At 40.9% G+C, this 26,795-nt stretch overlaps 1 protein-coding gene across 6 annotated transcripts in view; it reads left to right on the top strand.

Moving 5' to 3' along the window:
• The window catches only part of LAMA4 (laminin subunit alpha 4), a 194,119-nt gene that overhangs the window by 106,869 nt on the left and 60,455 nt on the right, over positions 1–26,795 (top strand). For 5 of the 6 annotated variants that reach the window (XM_063724955.1, XM_054558043.2, XM_054558041.2 and 2 more), the window contains exons 6-12: positions 4,588–4,802; positions 7,182–7,277; positions 8,783–8,934; positions 11,060–11,170; positions 17,956–18,067; positions 20,710–20,877; positions 23,378–23,571. In XM_063724955.1, coding sequence (XP_063581025.1) covers positions 4,588–4,802; positions 7,182–7,277; positions 8,783–8,934; positions 11,060–11,170; positions 17,956–18,067; positions 20,710–20,877; positions 23,378–23,571 — 1,048 coding nt within the window. Of the gene's footprint in view, positions 1–4,587; positions 4,803–7,181; positions 7,278–8,776; positions 8,935–11,059; positions 11,171–17,955; positions 18,068–20,709; positions 20,878–23,377; positions 23,572–26,795 lie in introns of all 6 variants that reach the window. The other variant, XM_054558045.2, reaches the window with a different exon arrangement.

Genomic DNA, 26,795 nt, shown 5'->3' with positions numbered 1-26,795 from the left:
ATGAGGGAGCTAAAAAAAATTGAGCTCATAGAAGTAGAGAGAATAATTCTGATTATTAGAGGCTGGGAAAGGTGGCAGGCGGTTAAGTGATGGGGGGAAGGATGGGGAAATGCTGGTTAACAGACACAAACTTACAGCTAGATGGGAGAAATAATTTGTAGCTTTCTACAGCATTCTAGGGTGAATATAGTTAAAAATTTAGTTTCTGTTTTCAAAAAGCTAGAAAAGAGGATTCTGAATGTTCACAATACACAGAAATGATAAATGTTCTAGGTGATGAGATATTAATTACCTTGATTTGGTCATTATACATGGTATACATGTATGGGAATATCACTCTGTATCCCATAAATATGTATCATTACCTGTCAAGTAAAAAATAAAAGGGAAAAAAATCCTTGCTCAGGACCCACCAGCTTCACCTGCCCCCAAATATATAATATATAGCAGTGTGTAGTGTGTGTGTGTGTGTGTACTTAGTTCATTTAAAAAGTAAGATGAGGAACCTGAGACTCTGAGCCATGAAGTGACTTAATCTAACATCACACATTTGGGTTAGCAATAAATCCAAAACTAAAACCCAGGACCCTCAACGTTCAATACCATTTTCAGTCATATGATCTCAATGCCTCACTATTCCACACTGCCTCCCATAGCAGCTTTAAGAGTATACTTTCATGCATTAAATTTGGTGGTGGAGTGAGAAACATGCTAAGACTACATGAGAAACATGCTAAGACTACATATGAATCTTGTTGCTTAAGGATCAGAAGAAAAGAATGGGGCAAATTAAAGCAAACCCAAAGTGACTTAAACCGCTAACAGAAAAGGCAGAACACAGTATCATCAGAGATGAAGATGATAATCATAATGATTTCAATGATGGCCTTGATAATGGAAAAGAAAAATAAGGGAGAAGAACAAGAGAAAGCTAACATTTATTGAAGATTACTGTGATGCAGGGGTTTAGTCTAATTCTCTCTGAAGACATCAAGTTTTTCACATGTAGACCCTGTTATTTGCATAGAGTTCTTATGATTCCATACTCTCTAGCTTGCCCAACTCCTGAATTCTTGCCCTGTGACCCTGGATAGGTTACATACGTTTTCCTAGCCTTATTTCTCAGTCTTTCATAAAGAAGTGGAGAGCATTTACATGACACCTACTTTGCAACAAGTTCTTTTTTTTAGGTCATTTTATTTAATCCCAAGGACAGCTACAGAGTGACATCCCTCCCAGAAAGGTTTCTGAGCCACCTAGCCCAGGAGTTTGGGCACTCTTGATAAAGACTTTCAGTGCCAGCTGTATAGCCCCGGGAGGAGAAGCACAAGAGAAAGAGAAAGGGCGGGCAGAGCAGGGGGAGCTTCAAGCATTCCTGAAACAGTTTTTGGTCAAAATAATCTTTTTTTCTAAACATCATATCTTTTGTTTTTCCATTTTGCCCAAATAATATAATCACCAACCAAAATGACAAAGTTCATGTGCCACAATCTTTCATTTGAGCCATAAACTTAACAGTTCTATTTTCCTTGGATGGATCAAGTCATTAATAGACTAGAAATGAGATTATGGAAGAAAAAATAGGACCAGGCTACTGGGCACCAGGGCTCTAATGCTGACTCTAAACTCAAATACTGGTGCTTTTGTGTCTTTGTTGTTAGTTCTTTGAGGGCAGGCTTGGGCACTTTTATAATCATTAATTTATTAATTAGTTCATTCTTTAATGCTAGACTGCTGGAGTGGAAAGAACATTAAGCCTGGAGTCCCACAGAGGTTTGAGCTATGCAGCAATGAACAAGTCATTTAGCTTCTCTGCCTTCTAGCTTTCTTATCTATAAAAGTAGGGGTTTGTCAGGGACTATCATAAGTAAACTTTTGTATGCTCATTTTGTTAAATCCATAGGGTCCAGAGTTTTGACTATAACTTCAGAGTTTCCTCTAAACCTACCACCAGAAGATGTTCTTGAGACTCAGAGTAACTCAAAGTAGGTTTCCACTGTGATTGAGATTCCAACTTACAGAATAGAAAATTTGAGTTTTCTCCTGTAAAAGACCAGGGGACCTCCTATGGAGAGCAAATGCAGTGGAATTAAATGAAAAGAAAGTTACCGGCATCTGACCTCTATGAGCTTGGGCAAGCCCCTTCACTCCCAGACCTTAAGATTCCCAGCCACACATTGAGCTGGTAGATCTGAGTCTCATTTCAGTCGGCCCAAGAGCCTAATATTCTCTGTTTGGTGAACTGCAGCAAAGGCCAGAAATTCAATCCAGCCACACGTTCCATAGAGGAATAATTTATGCTGGCTTAGGGACCTGCAGGCCTATAAATCTGAGGTGCAAAGGCATGAGAAAGTGTGAATAACAACACTCACTGAATATTTCCTCTTGGGGTGTCTCTTTGTGGGTTGTGTAGAATTTACATTCATCCCCATCTTTTTCATAGACCAGATTTCTAGAGTTCATATTCTGTATCATTATGTTTAATTTATTTCCTGTTCTTTCAGAGCGTGGGCTATGTGTTTTTCTTCATCCTGTCTCCCTCTATGTCTTACATAAAATGGACATGAATTGTCCTTGTGTTGGATGAATCCACTCATTCATTTACAGCAGCAGCAGTGTGGTCCAGGGTGAAGCAAAAGAAAGAACTCCAGGGTCAGAACATTTGGACCTTGCACTGTGAATTTCCCGCTATGTGACCCTGGAAAACTGAAGTAGCCTCCCAGAATGCCAGGCCTGTGTGGCCTCCCTCCCAGGGTGTCTGTGGTAACTAAATAAACTCACATAGATGAAGCTATGAGGTTCGATGCAGGTAAAGAGTTTAAAGACTGACCATATACTATCACTACAACTACATCAAGAAACTGAGACGTGGGAACAGAGGCTGAAGGAACATACACAAAATGTTGACAGCGACTTTTTTTACTTTTTTAGGGTCCTGGGATTACAGATGTGATTTTTGTTAATTTATCTGTTTTTCAAATGTTCTGAATCATGATTCCCTTACTTTAAAGGGAATCCTTTTAAAAAAAATGTAGTGTTTTATTATTACTGGCCAGGGCTTGTTGATTTCCTTGGAAAGCTCTCCCTGCCTTTCCACTCCCAAGGCCAACACCCCAGCCCAGGCCCTCTACACCCCACCCCATCCCTCTGCTCCAGCCTGAAGTCCATCCTGCATGCTGAAGCCAGCACCAGCTTCCTTCACGACCACTTCCATCACGCGCAAAACCCTTTACTGGCTCTCTTTCTTTTTCCCTCTCAGGCATCAGAACTAACTTCTCTACCCTACCTTCAATCCCATTATGGTGTGACCGCATGTTCTTTCCAGCTACTCTCAAAGTGTATGCAGCTCCAGTTGGCCCATCTTCCACACTAGTTTAGAGTCCACAGCAAAAGAGAGTGCACAATCAGCCAACAAGCATGTAGTTTGACCTGTACAGTACTCTTACAAGGTTTGAATCAACTTTTAAAAGTTGCAATTTCACATAAACATGCAAATTTCCACTTTTTTCTCCAAAAATAAACTATGGCAATATAAGTTCTTCATCCTCTCAAGGCTCTAGGCTGGCAACAATCAACTTGAGCCTAGTAACAGCTGTTCCCTTAGATGGGGCCTACAGTCCCACCATTCACAGCAGGGCCTCCTGCTGCCCTGCAGGGCACCTTTGGGAAAAGTAGGGAAAGGCATTTCTTCCTCTGGGCAGAGACAGCCTCACCTAGAGTGCACAGCTTGGCAAGGCAAGGAAAGGCTGGATGGATTTCAGTCTCCATTCTCCAACTCAGCTGGGCTATCTCATCAAAGGCCCAGCCAGCCTGACCATAGGCACTGGCTCTGCCCACACAATAAATGCAGGTAGGCACCTGGCCTCTGTAGGTGCACATATCTAAAACATCCAGAAGAATGGCAGTCTGGGCTCCAACTCCATTGATTTGTGGTACTCTCAGCTCTGCCATCTGCTTTGACTCCAGGCTGGCTTTGCTCAGTTACAAGTTGCTGCCAGGAGCTAAGCATACTACCTGCTGCCTCTTCCTTCACCTGAAGATGGAGAGAATGCCACCCCATGACCCTCAAACAAGAGCCCAAGCTACACTCCTGAGTCAATCCCTTTCGGCCAGGAGAATACCAGGCACTGACTGGCTCAAGCTTAGTTACTTAAACAATTCATTGTAACTAGACCAATCAATGTTTCTCAATAGAGGTTCTGTTAACGTTGTGGCTAGGACATTTCCCAGCTGTACGCTACAGATACATCTCATTGGAGTACCTTTGGCATATCTGGTCCCACCCATCATATATCATTTGTGTACACCAGTTCCCTGGCTGGATATACCAGTTCAATCCTATAGCTGGAAGCCTGGCTGAACTGAATGGCCTACAGATGAAGTGAACCAAATGATCTATAACGTAATGGGGAGGGGTGGTTCCTTAAAAACGAATTCTGGTCCTATGAAGAAGATGAGAGAGTGCAAATGAATTCTGGGAGGGCAATCAACAAATATCCACTACATCTTTCTTCTTTGTAGGAAAGAAGATTAAAAGGAAGAAGAACTATGATGCTAAATATTTAAATGTGTGATATTCCTCTTCAGATGTGCTCCCGGTTACTATGGAAACCCCTTACTCACTGGAAGCACCTGTAAGAAATGTGACTGCAGTGGAAATTCAGATCCCAACCTGATCTTTGAAGATTGTGATGAAGTCACCGGCCAGTGTAGGAATTGCTTACGCAACACCACCGGATTCAAGTGTGAACGTTGCGCTCCTGGGTACTATGGGGACGCCAGGATAGCCAAGAACTGTGCAGGTGCAGTATCATAAATACTAAGCCAGCTGCCTGGCCAGCATGACCTTCTGCCAATACTGAATTTAGATGAAGAATTTCTTTTGGGGAAGTATTGTGAGTGCCCCCTTGTCACTTTTCCAGGGCAATGTACATTCTCAGGAATATGCATCCCAAACCCACCAGGGATAGAAATTTTTATCAAGGCTACTAATATAATTTTGCTCATGGGTAGAATAAACTAGGAGACACTAACACAAATGAACTTTTGTCTTAGCATCTTATATCCTTCCAGTTTTAATCAAAGTAATAAATCAGACTTCTATGGATTACCTGCCATTAACCAGGAGACTGAATGAAATCTTGCATGGTTCAGGCCAGGCATGGTGAGTCACTCCTGTAATCTTTACCAGCAATTTGGGAGGCTGAGGCAGGTGGATGGCTTAAGGCCAGGAGTTTGAGACCAGCCTGGCCAACATGGCAAAACCTTGTCTCTACTAAAACTACAAAAATTAGCTGGGCATGGTGGTAGGTGGCTATAGTCCCACCTAGCATCCCTTGAACCCAGGAGGTGGAGGCAGAGGTTGCCGTGAGCCAAGATTGTGCCACTGCACTCCAGCCTGTGTGACAGAGGGATTGTTCCCTGAAAGAGAGAAAGAAAGAAAGAAAGAAAGAAAGAAAGAAAGAAAGAAAGAAAGAAAGAAAGAAAGAAAGAAAGAAAGAAAGAAAGAAAGAAAGAAAGAAAGGAATCTTGCATGGTTCAAATCAGTTTTCTTATTCAGAGGGCTATATCTCTCAGTTATGTTTGGTAAAATCAAGATTTTCATGAAATAGATTAGCAAGTCAAGGGTACAATTTAATCACCACCACCCTCCAATTTCCTCAAATTATAAGAGCAAATATTTCAAAGATAGCATGGAAAACTTTCTGGTTAGGCTTCAGTTAGACTGAAATGCACAAATCTTATTCATCCATTTGCCACATAGAGTGAAGCTCTTCAAAAGTGAAGTGAGATTGCTTTCCTCTAAGAGTATAGGAAGGCTGAGATTGAGTACGTCTTACTCTTATGTGACTTTGAGGCAAAGGAGGGAGAGCAGGAGATATTGTACTCCTGTGGCATGCCTCTATAAGAAATCCTCTCACTGAAACAGATTTCCACTTGAAAAGATTAAAGGAGTAAGGAGTTTTAAATCAAAAAATGCAACATACATGTTCTGCAGAAGTCACAGTAAAAGTAAACATGTCTACAAAAAAGCAATGTGCACAGAGGCATAACACTGAGAATGACAGCAGAAAGGAAGGAGCGCTGTGTCTAGTCAGGCTAAAGAGAGAGAAGGCGGACATCAGAAATAATGTTGGCAAAATCAAAGCCTAAAAGGTTGACATCCTGATTCTCAAAACATTTACTAAATTTGTGTTTAAACTACAAAGATGCAGGTCACTCTTGGAAGAGAAACTAATTTTAGAAGCAATAAAGCATGATCTTGCTGAAAGGTTTAATAAATCTGCATTTTGTGGAACATTAAACAGATGAAATGTAATAAATAGATCTCCCCATGAGCCTGGTTTTTATGATTATTCTGTAAAGACAGTTAAGAAGTGGGGGGAAATGCACAATTCTATTCCAGTTAATTGCTAGCATAGATGGTAAGAGAATTCCTCTTTAAATATTACAAATTAGTTCCCACACAGAAACTTGTGGAAATTGAACAGTCTGATGAGATTGAGTTTTTGTTTTTGCTTTTTCCAAAAGGCATTACAGAAAATCATCAGTAGATGAATAATGGGCTCCCAGGTCTTCTAAATTCATGTAAAAATGTTCCTGATTCCTTGCAGCACATTATTCTTATTGCACTCATAGCTGTCATTTGGAGGTTTGGAGTCTGTCTTGCCAAGGGTCAAGCACAGTGGGAGCCAAGAATTGCTCCTGGGCCTCCTCACTCACTCCTTGCTGAACTGCTCCTCCCTCACACCTGGCAATGATCAACCCCCGAGTTAAATTAAACTGGAGTATCAGTCTGCAAGGAAGGGATGGCTTTCAATTTCCAGTTGAATGATGAGCTTGTGGTCATTTAGTATCTTGTGAAACTTACCAGGACATTTTTGGACTAAAGCAATTGCACTGTTATGTCAGAATCCCAAAGAGTTGGGAGAGAAATCCTAGAAAACTTAGATTCAATTTTGCCCAGGGTCACCTTTGAAAATCTCATTGGGCTGGAGCTTAATCGGATAAAGGGCATAATCTCTGTATCGTAGATTCTACACAGTCTTAAGGAAGAATGTAATTAATCCCTATTGACGAATTATACACTGATAGCTAGTGTTTCTAGAAACCAGGAAAATATTGCCATATTTTAAGCATTAAGAAGTACATTTCTCGTCTCTTGTTTTTGTTTCCCACAGTGTGCAACTGCAGGGGAGGCCCATGTGACAGTGTAACCGGAGAATGTTTGGAAGAAGGTTTTGAACCCCCTACAGGCATGGACTGCCCAACCATAAGTAAAAATAACAGTACATGATTGACTAACCCCACTTTCTCTAATGTGCTGCAGGTGTGGGATTAAGAAAAGCTACGCAATATCACTCTCTAGAAACTGCTGAGTCCCACCCCTGGACTTAACCCTTTCTGCACCTCAGAAAATGGAGCCTGCACCAAGTACTTGGTGGTCCACTTGATTCCCTAGGGCAAATGGGTGATTTACATTTGCATAGCTCTATTTTATCCAGTCTTTACATTCAGAATCTTGCCTAATGGCTAAAGGCAAAGTCAGAAACACAACTCCCAATGACAGAGCTCTTTTCAGCTCCTTTTTCTATATCTTCTCTTCAGGTCCCTGAAAATACGATGTACAATTTACAACACCTGGGGAAACTGAGCTACCAAAAGATTTAAGTGGCTTCTCCCAAGTTACCTCAAATCTGAAGTGGGAGCAGAAGTAAATATTCAGGCTTTACAAAATGGAGCTCCTTTTATCTTTCCTGGTTTTCTCTGGCTCTCATGTTAATTAAATCATGAGGTGTTACACTAGGAACAAAACTTTTGGTTTAAAAACTATTTTAATAGTAGGCATCCCCTCCCCCAAACAGAAGTATCTTGGTCTCTCAGTCCCTCGGAGCAGAAGAGATTAACCTTACCACTGGATTACATCTTAGAAGATGGCATAGGATGTGAGGCACAAGTAATGCCAAGTTTACACCCTGATTGAACAGGTGGCCCCCTAGACAAGGCCAATTTAAGATCAAGATGCCTGCCTGGTCCTAAGCATCTCCCCCACCAAGCCTGAAGTACTGGCTGGGACTCATTCCCTTGAGAGAGCTTATAAGTAAAACCATGTTAAACTTCAAATAACAAATTAACATATTAACAACCATTAACACGCCAGTCTCCCTTTATCACATCTCTAGAAGAGAGCACCAACTGAGGGAAAGAGATCGGGAACAGGCACGTTGCAAAAGGTGATCAAGGCAGTTCTGAAACACAGTGTACCATCCTTGTGAGTGTGTCACAGGAGGGCCCTGGGTTCTGGAGGTGATGACAGTAGTCAGAGGAACTCAAATGTGAAAAGTGAGAAGTGATGAGGAACTGGGACCTGCCTGCCCATGTGCCCACGTTCAGCCTGAACTTTGGTACCCTCATCAGATGTCAGGAAGCAACTCTCGCAGCGATAACCTCAGACCTCCCGGTTCTGAAGTGTTCATCCTGCCAGGAAGTGGGGCTGTGAGGAGGAGTTGTGCCCTCCCTGGGGTGGGGAGAAGGCTGGTGCTAGCCCCTGAATACTGACTGAGAAAAGCTAATAGGAGAGGAGGAGCATCTAGCCAATAGCCATCTTCACTAGCTAACGCCAAGCAAGATACTAAAGCCTGACAAGAATAGAATTACAGCCCTTCATGAGACAAAAATAAAAATGGTATTAACCAAGGAAATAGAGATTTATGTTCTGCTAAAACGGCCTGCCTTTAGCATGCCTTTGACTTGTGATTCTGAAGAAATGTTTCACCTCCAGGCTGTGATAAGTGCGTCTGGGACCTGACTGATGACCTGCGGTTAGCAGCGCTCTCCATTGAGGAAGGCAAATCCGGGGTGCTGAGCGTATCCTCTGGGGCAGCCGCTCATAGGCACGTGAATGAAATCAACGCCACCATCTACCTCCTCAAAGTACGCAGGAGTGTTCTACTTTCCACTCTGCTTTCATCCTGGCTTCGCAGGCCCGCAGCTAGCAATTCCTTCTACCCCTTTTTGTATCTGAGTCTCATACCTATATTACAGGTTGTTAGACCTGTAGGTCTAACATACAAAACATAAGTAATTTCATAGGAAATTATGAAAAGTTGATTGTAACTATGAGCTTGGGCCAAAACAAGAACTGCTGTCTACAAAAGAGGTTACATGGGAAATGAAATGACTAAAAGACTAGTATCTATGCACAAAACTACTGAGGAAAGAGAAACACTTATTTCCTTGGCGCAGCCATACATTACTTGTTTAAGTTATTACCACAAAAGGTACCTCAAGGCTACCATTTCCTTAGCCTTAATTTGCAAGGTTTTGAGTTTGTCTAGAAGCATCCTTCTTTTTCTCTGTCTCTCCTCACCCCACCACCCACCCACCTTTCCTTCTTATTTACACACATTGTCTCTCATTTTCTCTTACTCACACAGTCAAACGCAGACATTCACACACACCTTGTTTCTCCTCATAGATCTACTGGTTAATACCTAGTAAACAAGTTAAAAGCAGCCAACGGATTAAAAACAAAAAACAAAAACAGTAATACAGTTGGCCCTCCATATCCACAGGTTCCACATCCTCAGATTCAACCAATCACAGATAGAAAATATTTTTTAAAAAACAATAAAAAATAATGCAACAATAAAAAAAGACAAATACAGTGTAACAACTATTTACATAGCACTGACATTGTGTTAGCATTATAAGTAGTATTATAAGTAATCTAGAGATGATTTAAAGTATTCTGGAGGATGTGCATACATTATCTGCAAATACTAGGCCATTTTGTATCAGGAACTGGAGCATCCCCACGGGGTCCTGGGACCAATCTCCCACAACTACCAAGGGATGACTATATAAAGGTCCTTATATAGCTAAGATTTACAAGTTTTCTTTCCCACTAAATCATGGGCTTCTATCACAACCAAAGGATATTTTTAAAACAATAATCATTAGCTGAGGGAAAATGGAATTAATACAAGCACATTGTTTTGCTTTGTTAGTCAATTTAGGAAAATGATTAAGAGCATGGACTTTGAAACGAGGTTGCTTGTGTTCAAATCCCAGCTCTGACACCCACTAGCTGTGTGACCGTAAGTAAGTTATTTAACCTCTATAATTCCTCAGTTTCCTCATATAGAATTGAGAATAATTATTGCATCTATCTCATGGGCTGTTGAGAGAAATCAGTGAATTGATATATGTACAGAAGTTAGAACAGTACCTGGCATACTAAGTACTCATTGCTTTTTGGAGGTGCAAATGATATCCATAGCAGTTGGCCAAATATGTAAAGTGTAAACAAAAACAAAAATTGTACTGTAGCCTGGATAGAATCTTGGTGTGAATTTTATTCTAAACTTTGAAATTGTTCTTGTCCAAAATTACCTATTGGAACACATGAAGACACTACCCCCCAGGGGAGTCACCCAGATCCAGGCCTCCTGAAACCACTCAGATTCTCTTTCCTCAAAGGCACAACTTCAAGACAGGAATCATTACGGCAGACAGGAAGTCAGTGTCAAGATTGAAGGGCTCACTCCCAAGAAATCTCAGTAAAGCCACATTTAGATTCAACTCCTCGAAAATGAAAAAGGAGAAAGCAAGGGGTCTGAAATAAAGAGACTTGCATTAAAATGAAGAAAGTTAATTCCTCTACTCCATTTACATCAATCCTGTTGGGTTGGTCAGTTCTTCCAGACCTAACAAAATTAAAATTCTAAAGCTCAGACACCCAGGGCCACCACCAGCCTATATTGTACCTTTGTACAAATTAGAAAAAGGAGCCCTTTCCCCATGGTCAACCCAGCCCCTGACCAGCATCCCTGGTCTAGTGAGTGGAGCTTGCAGAATTTTAGCCCCTAAGGGCCTCAGTCCCCTCTGCAGACCCCACCCTTCACACCAGGCTGCAGCAGCCTGTGGACCCCACTATTTTGAGAAAAGAACCTCACGCTCTACTCTGAGTCCTCTTACACTGAAAGAGTTTTACGTACATTTTTTAAAAGCTGGTGTGCACATTGACTAATTATTTTCAAAACACATTTTTCTGCAGACAAAATTGTCAGAAAGAGAAAACCAATACGCCCTAAGAAAGATACAAATCAACAATGCTGAGAACACGATGAAAAGCCTTCTGTCTGACGTAGAGGAATTAGTTGAAAAGGTATGTATGTGTGTATTCAGTTTCTGGGACAGCCTTCAAAGAAAGGATTTAGCTGATGTGAGGCAAGCTGGTCACAACGACTGAGGCTTAACACAGTCCAGAAAAAATGCAGTGACCCACGTGCTTTAAAATAAATCAAGACCAGACCTGTGGAGAAAGTTAACATACTCAGTCTCTACCGTCTTTTCCCGTTTTGATTGGTTTTCTTGAAAAGCTATGTTTTTCTATGTATTTGCGAATTTTCTATGTATTTGCGAATTTCTATGTATTTGAGAATTTTCTATGTATTTGCGGCGGGTTGATACGGTTGATTTGTTTAATTAGGATGGTCATTCAGGTGTTTGCCAAGGCAAACACCTTGGCATCTTATGACTAAGAGCTACAGAGCATCCAGAATTAAAATTTATTAAAAATATTGAGAAAAATATAACTTGTAAAAGCTGTCAGGAATTAACAGGAAAAACATTAAAACATGAGCAGAGTCAATGTAAAAGGCTATTCAATGCACTCCACAACAGCCTAATGGAAAAACATCCATCCATGTGCGATACTAATTTTACAAACTAAGTCACAAGGCACCATATTTAGCATATTAGAATGTTTAACACAGTTTTGTTTTGTTTTTTTTCTAACGATATTCCACCAGTACTGGCCAGAGGACTTCAGAATTGCTGCTTTCAGAAACTGGTACTTGACATTATAAACAATTCTCATGTTCAACCAAAATTTAAAAAAAAATAAAATAACAATAGTATTCTCTTTTGGCCTTGTACCCCAAACCCTTTAAGAGACTATGCTTTTAAAAATGTAAATTACTCTAATTGTACCCTTGGAAGATTCATCTACTTTGAAATGCACATGAAAATTGTGTCCCTAGTTCCCCGGCAATGGCACATATTAATCTAACCACTAGTCCTTGAAGAGCAGTGAAATCTCTTAAATAGTAAAGGAAATACCAATAAATAAATCTTTGTGGAAACTCATTGTTACTTCATGTTGGTATAAGATATGGTTGAAACTTGCTAAAAGTATCTTAATTCTTTTTTCTTTTTCTTTTTTTGAGATGGAGTCTCGCTTTGTTGCCCAGGCTGGAGTGCTGTGGTGGGATCTTGGCTCACTGTAGCCTCTGCCTCCTGGGTTCCAGTGATTCTCCTGCCTCAGCCTCCTGGGTAGCTGGGATTACAGGCACACACCACCAAGCCTGGCTAATTTTTGTATTTTTAGTAAAGACAGGATTTCACCATGTTAGCCAGGCTGGTCTCAAACTCTTGACCTCAAGTGATCAGCTCACCTCAGCCTCCCAAAGTGCTAGGATTACAGGCATGAACCACCACGCCCTGCCTTAATTCTTTCTTGAGGAAAGAATTTTCAAGAAAACATCTGAGGAAATGTTTTCACCAAGATGAGCTCCTCCCACAGCCCAGGCAGAGTTCCTGATCCTTTTGTTGTACAATTTCCCCACTTCTAATGTAAGCTAAATGCAGGCTTTCGTGGAGAGGAAATAATGTACGCTTGGAAGTTAACATCACAGTAGAAAAGGCTCCCGGACAAGAAGGGCAGACCACCAACACAGGAGGTTGATGATAAAGCTACTAGGAACTTTCACCCGGCTGTTTCCATCTATTTTTATTGAATATAATGTTCTGACCACAGTCCTGATGGTGCAAAAACCTGCTGAAACATTTCAAAACAAATGCCCAGGCCTGGTCTTAATGACTTTTTAAGCATTCTTCAAGCCCTTGTTCTAGAAAAGTCCATGATTGATTCTTAGATTTAAGAAAAGCTGTGTCTTAGAAAGGCTTCTATCAAGAAAGTAACTAATATTTGGCTTTAAATTGAGTAAAGGATTTCATTGTGTATACCCAGAGTGATAAAAATCAGTAATATTGCCCCTTGAACTTGATAAGTAATACCACTTTTTGCAAATTACCTGCCACATGGATTTCATGTGACCCAAATCTAACAAGTTACATCCACCTAGCTACGGGTTTTGTCTGAACTTCCCTTTCTAAATTCTCCAGCCTTCTACTGGGAAGCCCTACAGCCCTTTCCCACCACTTATGTCTGGGATTCCCCTAAAGGATGCCCATCTATCTGTGTTCATAAATACCCAGTGCTCAAAAGATGCTCACCTTTGCTGCTGCTGATCTTGTCTGCAATGAAAATTCCAAAGATCATGCCAAGATTCTACTTTTCCATGTTCCCAGAGCCACTGTGCTCAAGGTCAGAGTGTCACTGGGCTACAAGCAGAGGTGAGATGTGGCCCTCTCCCAATCTCATTGCTGCCCCTCACCATCTGGATCTTGAAGGTCCACTGCAGAGCCCAGAGTTACAAAGCACAGTCTCCAAGGGCGGCTCAGGAGGTACTGCACCATCTCCTCCACTTCTACTCCTTGAACCACAGCAGAAGTTACCTGAATGACAACTCATGCAGAGAGACCCATAGGACTAAAAGGAAAATAGGCTATCTCCAAGCATCAAAAGCATCTGAACCTCATCTCTGGTCCTGCCAAAAAGGCAGGAGAAAATTAAGTACAGTTGGCCCTCTGTATTCATAGATTCAATCATGGCTTAAAAATATTTGGAAAAATTCCACAAAGTTCCAAAACACGAAATTCAAATTTACCATATGCTGAGTATTACTTTGAATCCATATGAATGAAGTGATGTATAGGCATTGCATTAGATATTAGAGGTAATTTAGATATAACATATATGGGGGGATGTGCATAGGTTATGGTATTGCAAATACTACACCGTTCTATGTAAGAAACTTGAACAACCATGAATTTTAATATCTGTGGGGTCCTGGAACCAATCTCCCACAGATGCTGAGGGACAACTGTTTACATTTCTATTCCGGAAGCATTATTGAACATCTGTATATAATAGTTATTTATTTATTTATTTATTTATTTATTTTCAGACGGAGTCTCGCTCTGTCATCTAGGCTGGAGTGCAGTGGCGCAATCTCGGCTCACTGCAACCTCTGCCTCCTGAGTTCAAGCAATTTTCCTGCCTCAGCCTCCTGAGTAGCTGGGATTACAGGCATGTGCCACCACGTCCGGCTACTTTTTGTATTTTTAGTAGAGATGGGGTTTCACCATGTTGGTCAGGTTGGTCTCAAATTCCTGACCTCGTGATCCGCCCACCTCGGCCTCCCAAAGTGCTGGAATTACAGGCGTGAGCCATCGCGCCCGGCCTGTATATAATAGTTATTGTGCTAGGTGCTAGGTATCCTGAAATATAATAAGGCCCTGCTTTCAAGATGCTTCAGTCTATCAGGGAAACAGATATGTAAAAACATAATTATGATACAGCATTTAATAAGAGAAACATGGTACAGGCTAAAGGGCAACTCTAAGGAAGAAATAGTGAACTATTTTGGCAGGGATACACTAGGAAAGGCCCCTCAGAGAAGGTGAGCATTGGCCTGTGTATTGAGAATGAGTAGGAGTTTATCAAATACTCCCAAGCAAGGGATAAGTACTATGAGAACAGATAGATGTGAAGCAACGTGCTATGTTCTTGGGACTGGAACTGTGGCCTTGTGGAAGATTCATTGTAAGGCAGAGAGAGCAGGAGATAATGCTGAAGAAGCTGTCAGAGGCCCAATTGTGAAGAACCTTCCCAAACACGCTCATGAACATGGGGACTTCAGCCTGTGGACTCTGGAAGTCATTCAGGTATTTACCCAGAACGATGAGCTGATCAGATTTGCACTTTAGAAACGTCCCTCTGCAGTGTGGATGACAGACTAGCCAGTGAAGACTGACAACAGGGGCACTGCTTAGGAGACCACCACAGTGGTCTAGACAAGAGAGCAGTGGGTTGCTGTCTTGCCTTCATTTGAAAAGAATTTGCAGAGAACAAGGATGAACTGAGACTGTGGTCATGGAAAAGAGGAAGAGAGGCCAGAGTGGCAGGTGGAATGAAACAGACTTGGTGATCAGTTGGAGGTGAGAAATAGCAAAGAGAGAAGCTCCATCCTGAGACATGGATGACTAAGACTACGAACACGAATGGATTACTGTGGACATTTTAAAAGTGAAATACCTGTGAAGGCACAGAGGGCAGATAGAGATGTGAATCTGCAACTCAGAGGGTAATCAGGGCCGGAAAGGAATTTAGAGGTCATTAATGTTTAGGAGGTAGGCAGAAGTAGATATTACTGTACAAATTCCGAAGTAGCACACCAATATTCCTACTATTGGTTTGTCCAGGACTGTTGCTATTTATGCTTGTGTCCCAGAGTAATTACTAAAAGTTCTCCCTTTCATGTGCAAAAATGCCCCAGGTTGAACCATAAAATACATGATCACCCTAGATATTGGTTATCATCCTCACGTAATCTACCTTTTATGTACTATATTACCAAGACATCCTTGCCACTTTTATGTCAAATATGTACAAGGAGAATTTTCTGTTGAGATGAGCAAATGACTATTACATTTGTAATGTAAACCACCAACTAGTTTACAGTTGCAAGGTAATTTTTTAATTTCAGCTTTTCTTAAACCGAGGCACACCTGTTTTCCCATGTGCCTGTATCATTATTTTCCTTCCACAGGCAAAGTTACAGAAAAAAATAAACATTCAAATAAGCCATCACTATAGGTTCGATTCAGTAATCTTACAATGTAAAGGAATAGATGTTCCTCTTTGCCACTGATCCAGTCATATATACAGTACATCAATAGCTATATATCTCTATCTACCTGTATCTTAGCGCCCTCTGGCGTTTATCAAAAAGAAGAGGTTTTCTTATAGGCATGACATTTTTCAGCTGTGTCTCATCACTTCAATTGAAGTTTCCATATCAAAAAATAATAAGTTTAATGACACAGGAATAACAACAGAGTTTTACTCTGAAGTATCAAGCCAAAGTAAAAACTAGGGGTGTTATGCTTTGCAAATATAACACACTGGATCAAAGATCAACTCGTTAAAAATTCTAAAATTTTAAATGTTTGTGTCCATATTTTTAAAAGCAGGGAGGAGTAATATTAAGATTTATTATAGTTTCTGCATATTTAATTTTAAAATTACCACAAATACTCTTTTTCTGGAAAGCACTGGAACAAGCCAAGAAGAAGACTGGAATTGCAGGAAGGAATATAATGACTCAGAAGACAGTGTCCATTCAGAGAGCCCATAGTTTATGAAGGGACTGATGACCACATTGCTGCTGCACAGTGGGCTCTGTGACTACGGGAGCCTTGCTCTGTAGGGAGGGGATTACCCATCTCCAATAAAAAGCCTCTGGGCATGTGTTATAATACCATTTCTGCATTCTCTTCCTTGACCATCTGAGAGGGCCACTTGCTTGGGTTATTCCTGGAGAGAGTAAAAACGTTCCTGGTAAAATCATGGCATAATCCTCTGGGTAGAATACTGGATGAAAGGAGAGAAGTTTAAAACAACCACTTCCCTATCCTCAGGAAACTCTGTATAATGGGTCTACCAGCGCTCTGTGTGGCAGATCACCCCACAGCTCCTTCAGGTATTGTAGCAGTTTTTAAACAGCTGAGCCAAAAAAGCACCAGACAAGGCTAGTGGGCATTTGACCAAATGCCAGACTAAAGAACTCTTCTTCCTCTTAAATATAAGCCATAGATCAGTCTTTCAAATCCCAAAAGTAAGTACGTGTCGCCCATGCTGTGCATACAGGGTGGTGTTCTGGCCTTGAATCATTTCTGTGCTCTTAGATCACATTCTGTCCTTAACCACGCACACAAAAACACACACATACACACAGACGCCCACACAAACCGTTTCTTCAGAGGCCACATTTGAGTTGGGCATTATTTTTGACAAATACTGTGTGACATCTCTGAAACAGAATCTCCCAAGTTGAGAGAATGGAATTAGATTTTCGGAGAAGAGCTCCATTCACGCTGAGCCAAATCTGCTTGAGCAGTTATTTGTACACAAGTGCCATCAATGTTGATGGGAATTTGGAATGAAGCACTGAAAACAGCATTTTAGCCCGGTGAGAATAATCCTTGAAATCTCTGTGGTAATTCAATTTCAGCAGTGGTTGGACCACCCAGGAGCCACTGGAAGCGTGGTGCATTTCAAGGTCTGCTTATTTTTTCAACAATTTTCTCTTTGAAACTTTAAGCTCTTCAGTCAGCACAATGTCAAAATGATCAGCGGACATGGGCAATTTTCTAGTCCAGCAACTTGAGATACAGTAAAAATTCGAAGAATAAATTACATATGAAAGGCAGTTGGTTGGGACTGAACTGTGACTGATGATATAGGAATAACACCAGATTTTATAGCATTCTGTCATTCTAAAACTGGCCATCAAGTGAAGTAACTTAGGAGTGGAAAACCAAACATTGTATGTCCTAACTGATATGTGGGAGCTGAGCTATGAGGACGCAGAGGCATAAGAATGATACAATGGACTTTGGGGACTTGCGGGGAAGAGTGGAGTGGGGAGGGATACAAGACTACAAATATGGTGCAGTGTATACTGCTCGGGTGATGGGTGCACCAAAGTCTCACACATCACCACTAAAGAACTTACTCATGTAACCAAATACCACGTATACCCCAATAACTTATGGAAAATTTTTAAAAAATTTAAAAATAAAACTGGCCGTCACATTAGCTTTCATGCATTATTTTTGGGATGATTTTATATGTTATAGAACTTTCACATGCCAGGAAGATTTATGTTTAGGAAATACATTATGCCCACCCACCCCTATCTGTGCTTATACAACATTCTTTTCTCATACATTTAATCTAGCCTTTATATGGATTATTTGTAGGAAAATCAAGCCTCCAGAAAAGGGCAACTTGTTCAGAAGGAAAGCATGGACACCATTAACCACGCAAGTCAGCTGGTAGAGCAAGCCCATGATATGAGGGATAAAATCCAAGGTAAATATATTCTCTCCTGGTTCAGTTTAATATCAAGGAAACACTTATGTTATTAACATCAGTAGGCATAATGGCTACTGTTAAGTGTTTGCTGTGTGCCAGGAACTTGTTGGCACAGTATTATAGGTTTAAACTTGTATAAGGTCTTCATTTCAAGTTTGTTTATCTGGAATTTCTGAGCACTAATCCCTACTTACTATCTGTTGATGTTGAAGAATCAATGTATAAAATCATTCCCCTTTTAGGTATTTCACAGAATACCCTTCTGACAGAGGAGATTGCACGCTATGGTGTCTCTAAAATGCAAGAGTTGAGTAGGAGTCACAGATTTTTCTCAGTTATTTGCAGAGAAAACATTGCCTTTAGAATGCCAGTAAACTGTCAGTTGACCCAAGTCATCACAAGCTGTTTCTATGATGGGCTTTCCCAAAGGCCAGTCGGGCAACATGCTTGGGCCCCAACCCAGAAGAAAAGGAAGGAGCGGGGCTTTGGGAGATTTCTTTGTCCTAAAGCATTGTGAATGATTGTATCTTCCCTCTTGGAGGTTTGCTTAATTTGTGCTCTCACTTCCAATAAATGCAGGATAATCTTGAAGACTATTTTAATAGTGCGCTAATAATTGGCCTTCAATTTACCAGCAGAAAACAGCAGATTTCATTTGTTATAGGATAAAGAAGATTTCCTTGGGTGAGAGTTTGCTAAGATCCAGTATCTGCATTTCCATAGTTTTTATTATACTATATATTAAGGGCTGGATGGCAACACCAAGTGCATCCCAGGGCACAGTGGCAATAAAGGGACCCACAGTGGAAGATTCATGTCTTTATACTGGGGCATATTGCATGCAAAGGGATATATAAAAGCAAGATTAATCATTTGTCATGTTTCCTTTGATGCCTATAATAAACAATAAAAGCAAATGACATGCAGTCCACACACTCCTCACTCCCATCCTCTCTCACGGCTCATATTTTTGCATTTCCTGACAAAATATTCTTTCCCTACAGCATTTTAGAATTACTATTGATTTGTTCAAAAAGTAACATTGAATCTAGACGATAACATGACCTTATCCAACTAAGAAACAAATGCCTCTTTAGGCAGCAAATGCCAGGACCCTAGTAAGCCATTCTGAGAAAATAATTCACCTTTGCTATTGTAACGCATGTTTTGATTCAAAAGTCTTTCATTTGCAAAGGATCTGAACCCTCTTATTTGATCCTTTAAGCATGGGAAAAGATGAAAGAATGTAAAGGAAATGTAAATGGGAAACAATAACTTCTAACAGTTTTTAAATTTTTAAAATAATGTGTGAATAGTCTCCAAAACCCAAAGGCAAAAATACTATTGTCTGTAGTTCCCTTTTCTAATCTATACTACAAGTAGCTAAACTAAAACAGGCCAAAATTATAAATATAAGACTTGCACCAAAATGCAAAGAATTCAGCATCACAAGAGCTAGAGCTGAGGAAAAAAATATTCACATTTAGTTTATTTCACAGGTTAATATTTTAGACTTTACTTGAGGAGGGGACGTTTAATCCCTTTATATAATTCTGGAATGCTATACGATACCAATTATATGTCATTCCTTATTCCCAACCATCTCTAAAATAACCGCTGGTGACCTTCAAGCTATTATCCACATAAAATACAACCCCTTATCCTGGTATGATTTATGTGACACCAATGTTTGTTTACCCATCTTGTCTGGTCAACCATATACATCATAGTAAACCACAGACATGCAATTTCATTTATGCCAGCAAGATAAAAATGCTTCCTCTTGAAGCTGCAGTAGAACAAGGTGACAATTACATACCTTCCTTCTCATCATATGTAGTAGGAATGAGGGATTCAAAGAAGTATTTCAGTCTGCTAATATTTAGACAGGTCACCTAATCCCTTTGAGCCTCAGTGGTCCCTCCAGTTCTAAAATTCTCCACCTGACTTATGAAAGTGGGGTGAAAATGACCTAGAGTAGTCACACTCTAGAAGGCAAACAGCAACTGCCAAAAAATAACTATTAATGAGCAAAAGCTCACATCATATTATAACAAACCCCCATTTCATATTTAGCCTGTGAAATAATTTGAAAGATGCATTTGGACAGCTATCAATATGCTCTCATTTTGGCTTAAAGCTTTGATCAAATCTTTGTCTAAAATACAATTAATAACTCCTACACATTAATAATCTCACCCGTGACAGGAGTGATCTCTGAGCATTTTCTCCAAGTTAAGTATGTTATATAAAAGGCTGATCAAAGACAGTAGATTTGGATGCCTTGAATATCAAGTTACAATATTTAATGCTAAATATTAGCATTCTCGAGTCACTGTGGAAACCAGATGAGGATGAGAGCAGAGCAGGCTTTGTATTAGCCAGTTCCCATTCTGAAGACCCCGCATGGGAAGCAGAGAAGAGTGGTTTCCTCCTGTCTTTCTCCTTCATGGAATAGGTGGTGAGCTTCCATGCTCGCTGGGATTCACAGCATGAACACTAGCACGCTGCCTTTGAATGAGTCTCTCTTTCCATTTCAGGATCAGCCCTACCCTTTGCCCACAGCGCTCGCTCCCTTGCATTTCTAGTGCCCAGTCATCTCTCCCTGCTGCCTTGTTTCATCATGTTCTTCCTTTCAGAGATCAACAACAAGATGCTCTATTATGGGGAAGAGCATGAACTTAGCCCCAAGGAAATCTCTGAGAAGCTGGTGTTGGCCCAGAAGATGCTTGAGGAGATTAGACGCCATCAACCATTTTTCACCCAACGGGAGCTCGTGGATGAGGAGGCAGATGAGGCTCACGAATGTAGGTGTATTCCTCTCATAGCTGACCCAGCACATGTTTGCCCTCTTTGTGGGTCCAAGAGCAGACATTAAACCTAGGGCAACATATAGTCAAAGCAATCAATTTCCAGTGTTCAGAACTATTTAGAATCTACATGTGGCCACAGGGAATCATTCAGGACAACTTGACTTTATAACCAAGATTTTTAGATTCAGGCCCAACTTTGAGCCCCTGAGAAACAGCTGAGATGCCACAAGGAATCTATAGCAGTTGGTGAAAAACATATAAAACAGTAGAAGGAAGGCTAAAGGAAACCAATTCCCAGAACTACATTAAAAGAAATTTTATTGAGAAGGCAGGAATGCTACAAGCCCAGAAACATTCATGTTGTGAAGACCATGAATGACTTTAATATCTTCTAGCCTCCAGTGGAAATTTAACATTTCCTTCAGCAATGAGTGTAGGCACCAAACCACAGCAGTATTATTGAATCTATCACTTGATCACTGTATCAGTGATCAATTACTATTATAACAAGGTCCAGGCCGGGCGCGGTGGCTCATGCCTGTAATCCCAGCACTTTGGGAGGCCAAGGTGGGCGGATCACAAGGTCAGGAGTTCAAGACCAGCCTGGCCAGTGTGGTGAAACCCCATCTCTACTAAAAATACAAAAAAATAGCTGGGCGTGGTGGCATGTGCCTGTAGTCCCAGCTACTTCAGAGGCTGAGGCAGGAGAATCGCTTGAACCCGGGAGGCGGAGGTTGCAGTGAGCCGAGATTTCGCCACTGTGCTCCAGCCTGGTGACAGAGTGAGACTCCGTCCCAAAACAAAACAAAACAAAAACCACCCCAAATGTATTCATTTAAAACAATAACCATTTATTGCTCATGCTTTCATGGGTTGGCAATTCAGGCTGGACTCAACCTGGACAGCTCATCTCTGCTCCATGTGACATGTATTGGCTGAGCTCACTCAGATGTCTGGGGCTGGCTGGGAAGGCTGGGCCTCTCCCTCCATGTGGGGTCTTAACTCTACAAGGCTAGTCCAGGTTGTTCACGTAACAGCAGCTTTAAGAGGGCAAGAATGAAAAGCACACGGTCTCTTAAGCCTAGGCTTGGAGCTCAGCAATGTCACATCCATTTTACTGATCAAGACCAGCCCAGACTCAAGGAGTAGAGAGACAGACTCCACTCTTGATTGGAAGAGCCGCAAACAAATGGTTTAATCTACACAATCAACGGAAGAAATCACAAATTTGCATATTATATTTTAGCTGCTGCTGATATCTCATAACACTGTTTAAATTCACCAATAACTCAAAATTATGGTAACTATTAGATCCACCTTTAGATCTTGTTAGTTAAGGGATTAGTAAAGAAGCATATACATTATTATATTATGTTTGGTTTTTAAATATATTAATCTCCTTTTAAGTTCTATATATTTTATTTTATGCATTTTAGAACACACTGTAAGAAGTGGTCTGAAGGCTTCATTCAATTACAAGGGGACTAATGACACAAAAAGGGTTAAAGGGCAGTAGGTCCTTTTCCTACAACTGTCACTATCAATTCTGCTAACAATTATTGTGGATACTGTAGAAACACATTATTGACATACAGGTTTATTATGGTGGCAAATATGTAAAGTCTTAGAAACAGTAAGAACCAAAGAAGAATCTCAGGCCCCAGTTCTGAGTCAGACTCAGAAAGGCTGGAGCTCAGATGTCAGTCAATGCCAGATGTTTCCAAACTTGTTCCCTCCTGTGGAATTTAACAAGGCTTCCCTGGAGAAGTGGGACCAATCACGTCTCCCACTCGGCCTCCTTCCACCTAGAATGCATTTTCCAACACTTTCTATACTCAGCCAGGAACTTTTGTGTTCTGCTTACAGTGATGGAAGAAAATCTCAACAAGACAAACTAATATTCCCTGAAGAAAACAGAAATTAACATATTCAACATACGTGCCTTTGAGCAGAGAATAAAAGACACATGCAAAGTTTAAGAATATCCTGTCATTGCCATTTAATCTTTTTTCCACCAAAATCATGGTTTGGATTTGACCCAGTAGGGCTAACTAAAAACGGTTGCCTAGAGAAACTACAGAAAATGAGTGGTTATGAACATCATTTTGCCTTATTACTGACAAGATAAGTTTGGTTATTTTTAATAGTAAAAACCATACTATACCCAAGTCCCCTTTACACAGTAAAATTATTAATAATCTGGATAATAATAAGCATAGTATAATGACATGGTTTTCACAAAAAGCGCAACCTCTGTAGGAAAACTAATCAAACCCTTCTTTCAACTGACAGTTAACCAGGGACTCCCAAACCCTAAAAACTAGCATTTTTTGCTTCAAATCCAAAAGGTGGAGCTATTTTTGTGAACAATAACTGCAATCTCCATTGCTAAAGAAAGCATGGCCTGAGAATTTTGCAACTTTGCAAAATGCTGGGAGGAATGGGAGCAAACAGGAGAAAGCCACACTGAGCCTTTATCTCCATTTCTTCCCAGTATTGAGCCAGGCTGAGAGCTGGCAGCGGCTGCACAATGAGACCCGCACTCTGTTTCCTGTCGTCCTGGAGCAGCTGGATGATTACAATGCTAAGTTGTCAGATCTCCAGGAAGCACTTGACCAGGCCCTTAACCATGTCAGGGATGCCGAAGACATGAACAGGGCCACAGCAGCCAGGCAGCGGGACCACGAGGTACAGTGGACACTCACCATCAATGCATTTCAGCATCAGCAGTGTGGTGGTACACCAAGAAAGGGCAGTTGATACAAATTTTTAAAAAATATTAGTATATTTAAATAGTTATATTTTAAAATATTGGTGTATTTTTTGCTGCTATAAATTACTAACGTGTGTGTTCCTAAAATCAAGTTGAAACTAGGATAATTGTCTAGTTCTTGCTTTGATAAGAATGCAGTAGTTCTGGTGCTTGTGTCCATTGTGTATGATCTGCTGTTCTTGCAAGTGGGTAAGCAATGCATAGATTTTTTTACACTGAAAGCACTAGAAGGCCAAAGCATCTCAAAACCACGTGTTCTGGGTATGTGTAATTTTTGGAAAGGCACAATAAGCAGATCTCACAGTCTAGCTGGTCAGCAGCTGCAGGGATAAGGAGACTAATTGCCAAGGCCATGCAAATGCAAAGAGGAAGGTGAGGAGGATTCCCAGACATGATCATAGCTTGCAAAGATGGTCATCTCATGGGGCCAGAATTTGTGCATGCCCACACCTACAGAGCTGAGAACTGGTAGTGGTCATGTGTCCACTTCAAGCAATGCATGTATTCGCAGCCACCAGCATCAAGAGGGGCCATCTTTTGATAGGATGACACATGCATGTTCAAACATATTTTAAAAGATCAGGGAGAAAAGAATACTATGAACAAATAGAAACCAATTATGAGCAAATTCACGAATTCAGTTATGTACTATTGTGACAAAAGCCACTTAAACTAGGCTCTCTAGCCTGATTTTCAGCCATCATTACCCCTCACTAAGAATCCTTGTAAAATTTCTTCCATAAAAGTTAATTACACTCATCACCACTATTTTCTAATGGGAGCAAACCCCTAGCCAATATTTTTTAGAATAATACAGTTGGGATAACATTTTTTTTTGTTAAATGAATGCATGATTATCTTATACAATAAAAGTATAACACAAAATACTGTTTTAAGATAGTCGCTGGGACTCGCCTTACCCTTGAAGTGTCCTCCTTTCCCTCCTCCACATCCAGTCCACCACAGGTTCCTCCCAGGTTTACTATCTGTCATGTTTTAGCTCTCTTCTTTCTTTTCCATTCCTCTACAACTTCTCTAGTTCTGGCTTTCACTGTTTCTCAACCAAAACAGTCTCCCCTTCTCTCTCCTCCATTCTTGCGTCCTTCCAAGCCATCCTCTCCACCCTGCCAGAGCAGCTCACCTTAGTCACAGTCTGACCGCAACTGCATGTGCTCATCAATCCTTTCATTTCTCCTCATCACCTGTAACAGTGCTTTTGACGCTGCAACTTGTGAGCCATTTCGCGGGTTAGAAAATAAGCTTCATGGGTTGTAACCAGTAGTTTTTTTAAAAAAAAAAAAAGAGAGACAGATAAAAGGAAATGAAATCAAGGGAATAGAAAATATCGAAGTACACATATATAGTAAGGTGTGGTTTCATCACAGTTCTGCCTTATGTATGTGTACCAGGTTGCAACGTATAATTCACTATTAACTTCTGAAAGACACTATCCTGTGGACAGCCTATGCTCTTTCATGTGTCATTCAGGACTCCTTCTGATCTGACCCTACCAGCCTCCTCAGCCTCACCTCTTACTGTTCTCTTCCTCACACATTAGATTCAGGCAATATCACACTACCAGTAATCCCACCTGCCTGGCATGGAGACCGCTTTTTCTTTTCTACTCATCTGGCTAACCTCACTCATCTTTTAAGTCTTACCTCGGGCATTACTTCCTCCAGGAGACCTACCCTATACTCCAATCCCATAACATGTCTTGCACAGCTCTGTTTCTGAATTGTGATCATCTGCTAATGAATCTGTCTTCCTTACTGAACTCAGGACTCCAAAAAGTAAGGGAATCTGTCTTCTTTGTCTTTGAATCATGGAGCATTTAGCACAATGCCTGACACAAAGTAACAACTCAGTAAAAAATGTGTTGATGTAATGAAAACCTTAAGGACTTTCCATTTTGGGGATCCTGTAGTTTTGTCAGATTGTGCCCGTTTATTGAAGATGCGTTTTCAGTGCTAAGTAATAAGTGATTCTTCTCATCCTGAAAGATTTAAGCCCATACCCCTAGTCTGCAGGATAACACCATTCTAGTCCCAAAGAAGATTAAGAGCATTTAAGTAAGACAGAAACAACACTGCAACCTCATGCAACAATTCCCAGGGTTCACCAATGAAGACCCAGAACTGTGTTCAGTACTGCAAGCCCTGAAATGACAAGTGGACCTGCCAACCCAGACCGGTCCTGGTAGGACAAAGGCAAGCAATGGCCTGCAGGAGACCCCAGCCAGACCACAGCTGTGCCCTTAGCCACAGGGAGTAATGTTTATTGCTGAGAAAAAAGCAAGACCTATTATTAATACTACCGATAGTGATAAACTGTATTTGGTTCTCATTTTAGATTGTGAGTTCTCGATCTCAGCCAAGTGCTTTGTCTTCTACATAGCCTTGTGCTAGAGAACACATATGTTGTGTGTTAACGTGTTCAATTCTCTTCTGATTTATTTTTAGGAATAGATCTTACCTCCAAAAGTCCTTTGTAAATTTTATAATCAGGAAGGGGAGCACACAGTCAATGAACTGAGAACCAAAGTATCTGCATAGGCACAAACCAGCCGATTTGCTGGTGGTTGGTAAATGTCAGAGTGTGTGCAGAACACAGTGGACTTTGTAAATGTAGCAAGCAAGAGGACAGTGTTGCCTATATGAAGAGACTTCAGTTCTAAAAGTGAACGATTGCCAGAATAGCTTTTAAATAAACTTATACAGTTTTTTTTAAACTTCATGCATATGGCTACCAAAAATTTGGCATTTTTGATTGAGACAGATGGTGGTGCTCATTTTAACTTTACCAAACAGACCCTTCTACTGCGTACAAATGAACAGCATGAGCAAGATTTCAGGAAGGGAACAGCATAGCTGTTGAGGAATTTGAAAGTCCTGCTCCACCTCGGTTCTCCTTCCTCTTCCTGACCTTTGGATCTGGCATTAGCCACAGTTGCACCCCTTTTGCCCCATCTCCTCCCTCAGCGGCTTCACCCAATCTCACTGCTTCAGTCCTTAAAAGGGGTTTATCTGTGGGTCTGCATCCTTATTCAAAACTGAGCCCCACAGTACAACTTTCATATTTGTGTCTGTCTGCAGGAATAGCCACGTGGATTAGCCTTGCTATTACCTGCTGAAAATCA

Source organism: Pongo abelii, chromosome 5 (assembly GCF_028885655.2).
Source record: "Pongo abelii isolate AG06213 chromosome 5, NHGRI_mPonAbe1-v2.0_pri, whole genome shotgun sequence".
NCBI lineage: Eukaryota > Metazoa > Chordata > Mammalia > Primates > Hominidae > Pongo > Pongo abelii.
This window is presented reverse-complemented; position numbering and strand designations above follow the sequence as displayed.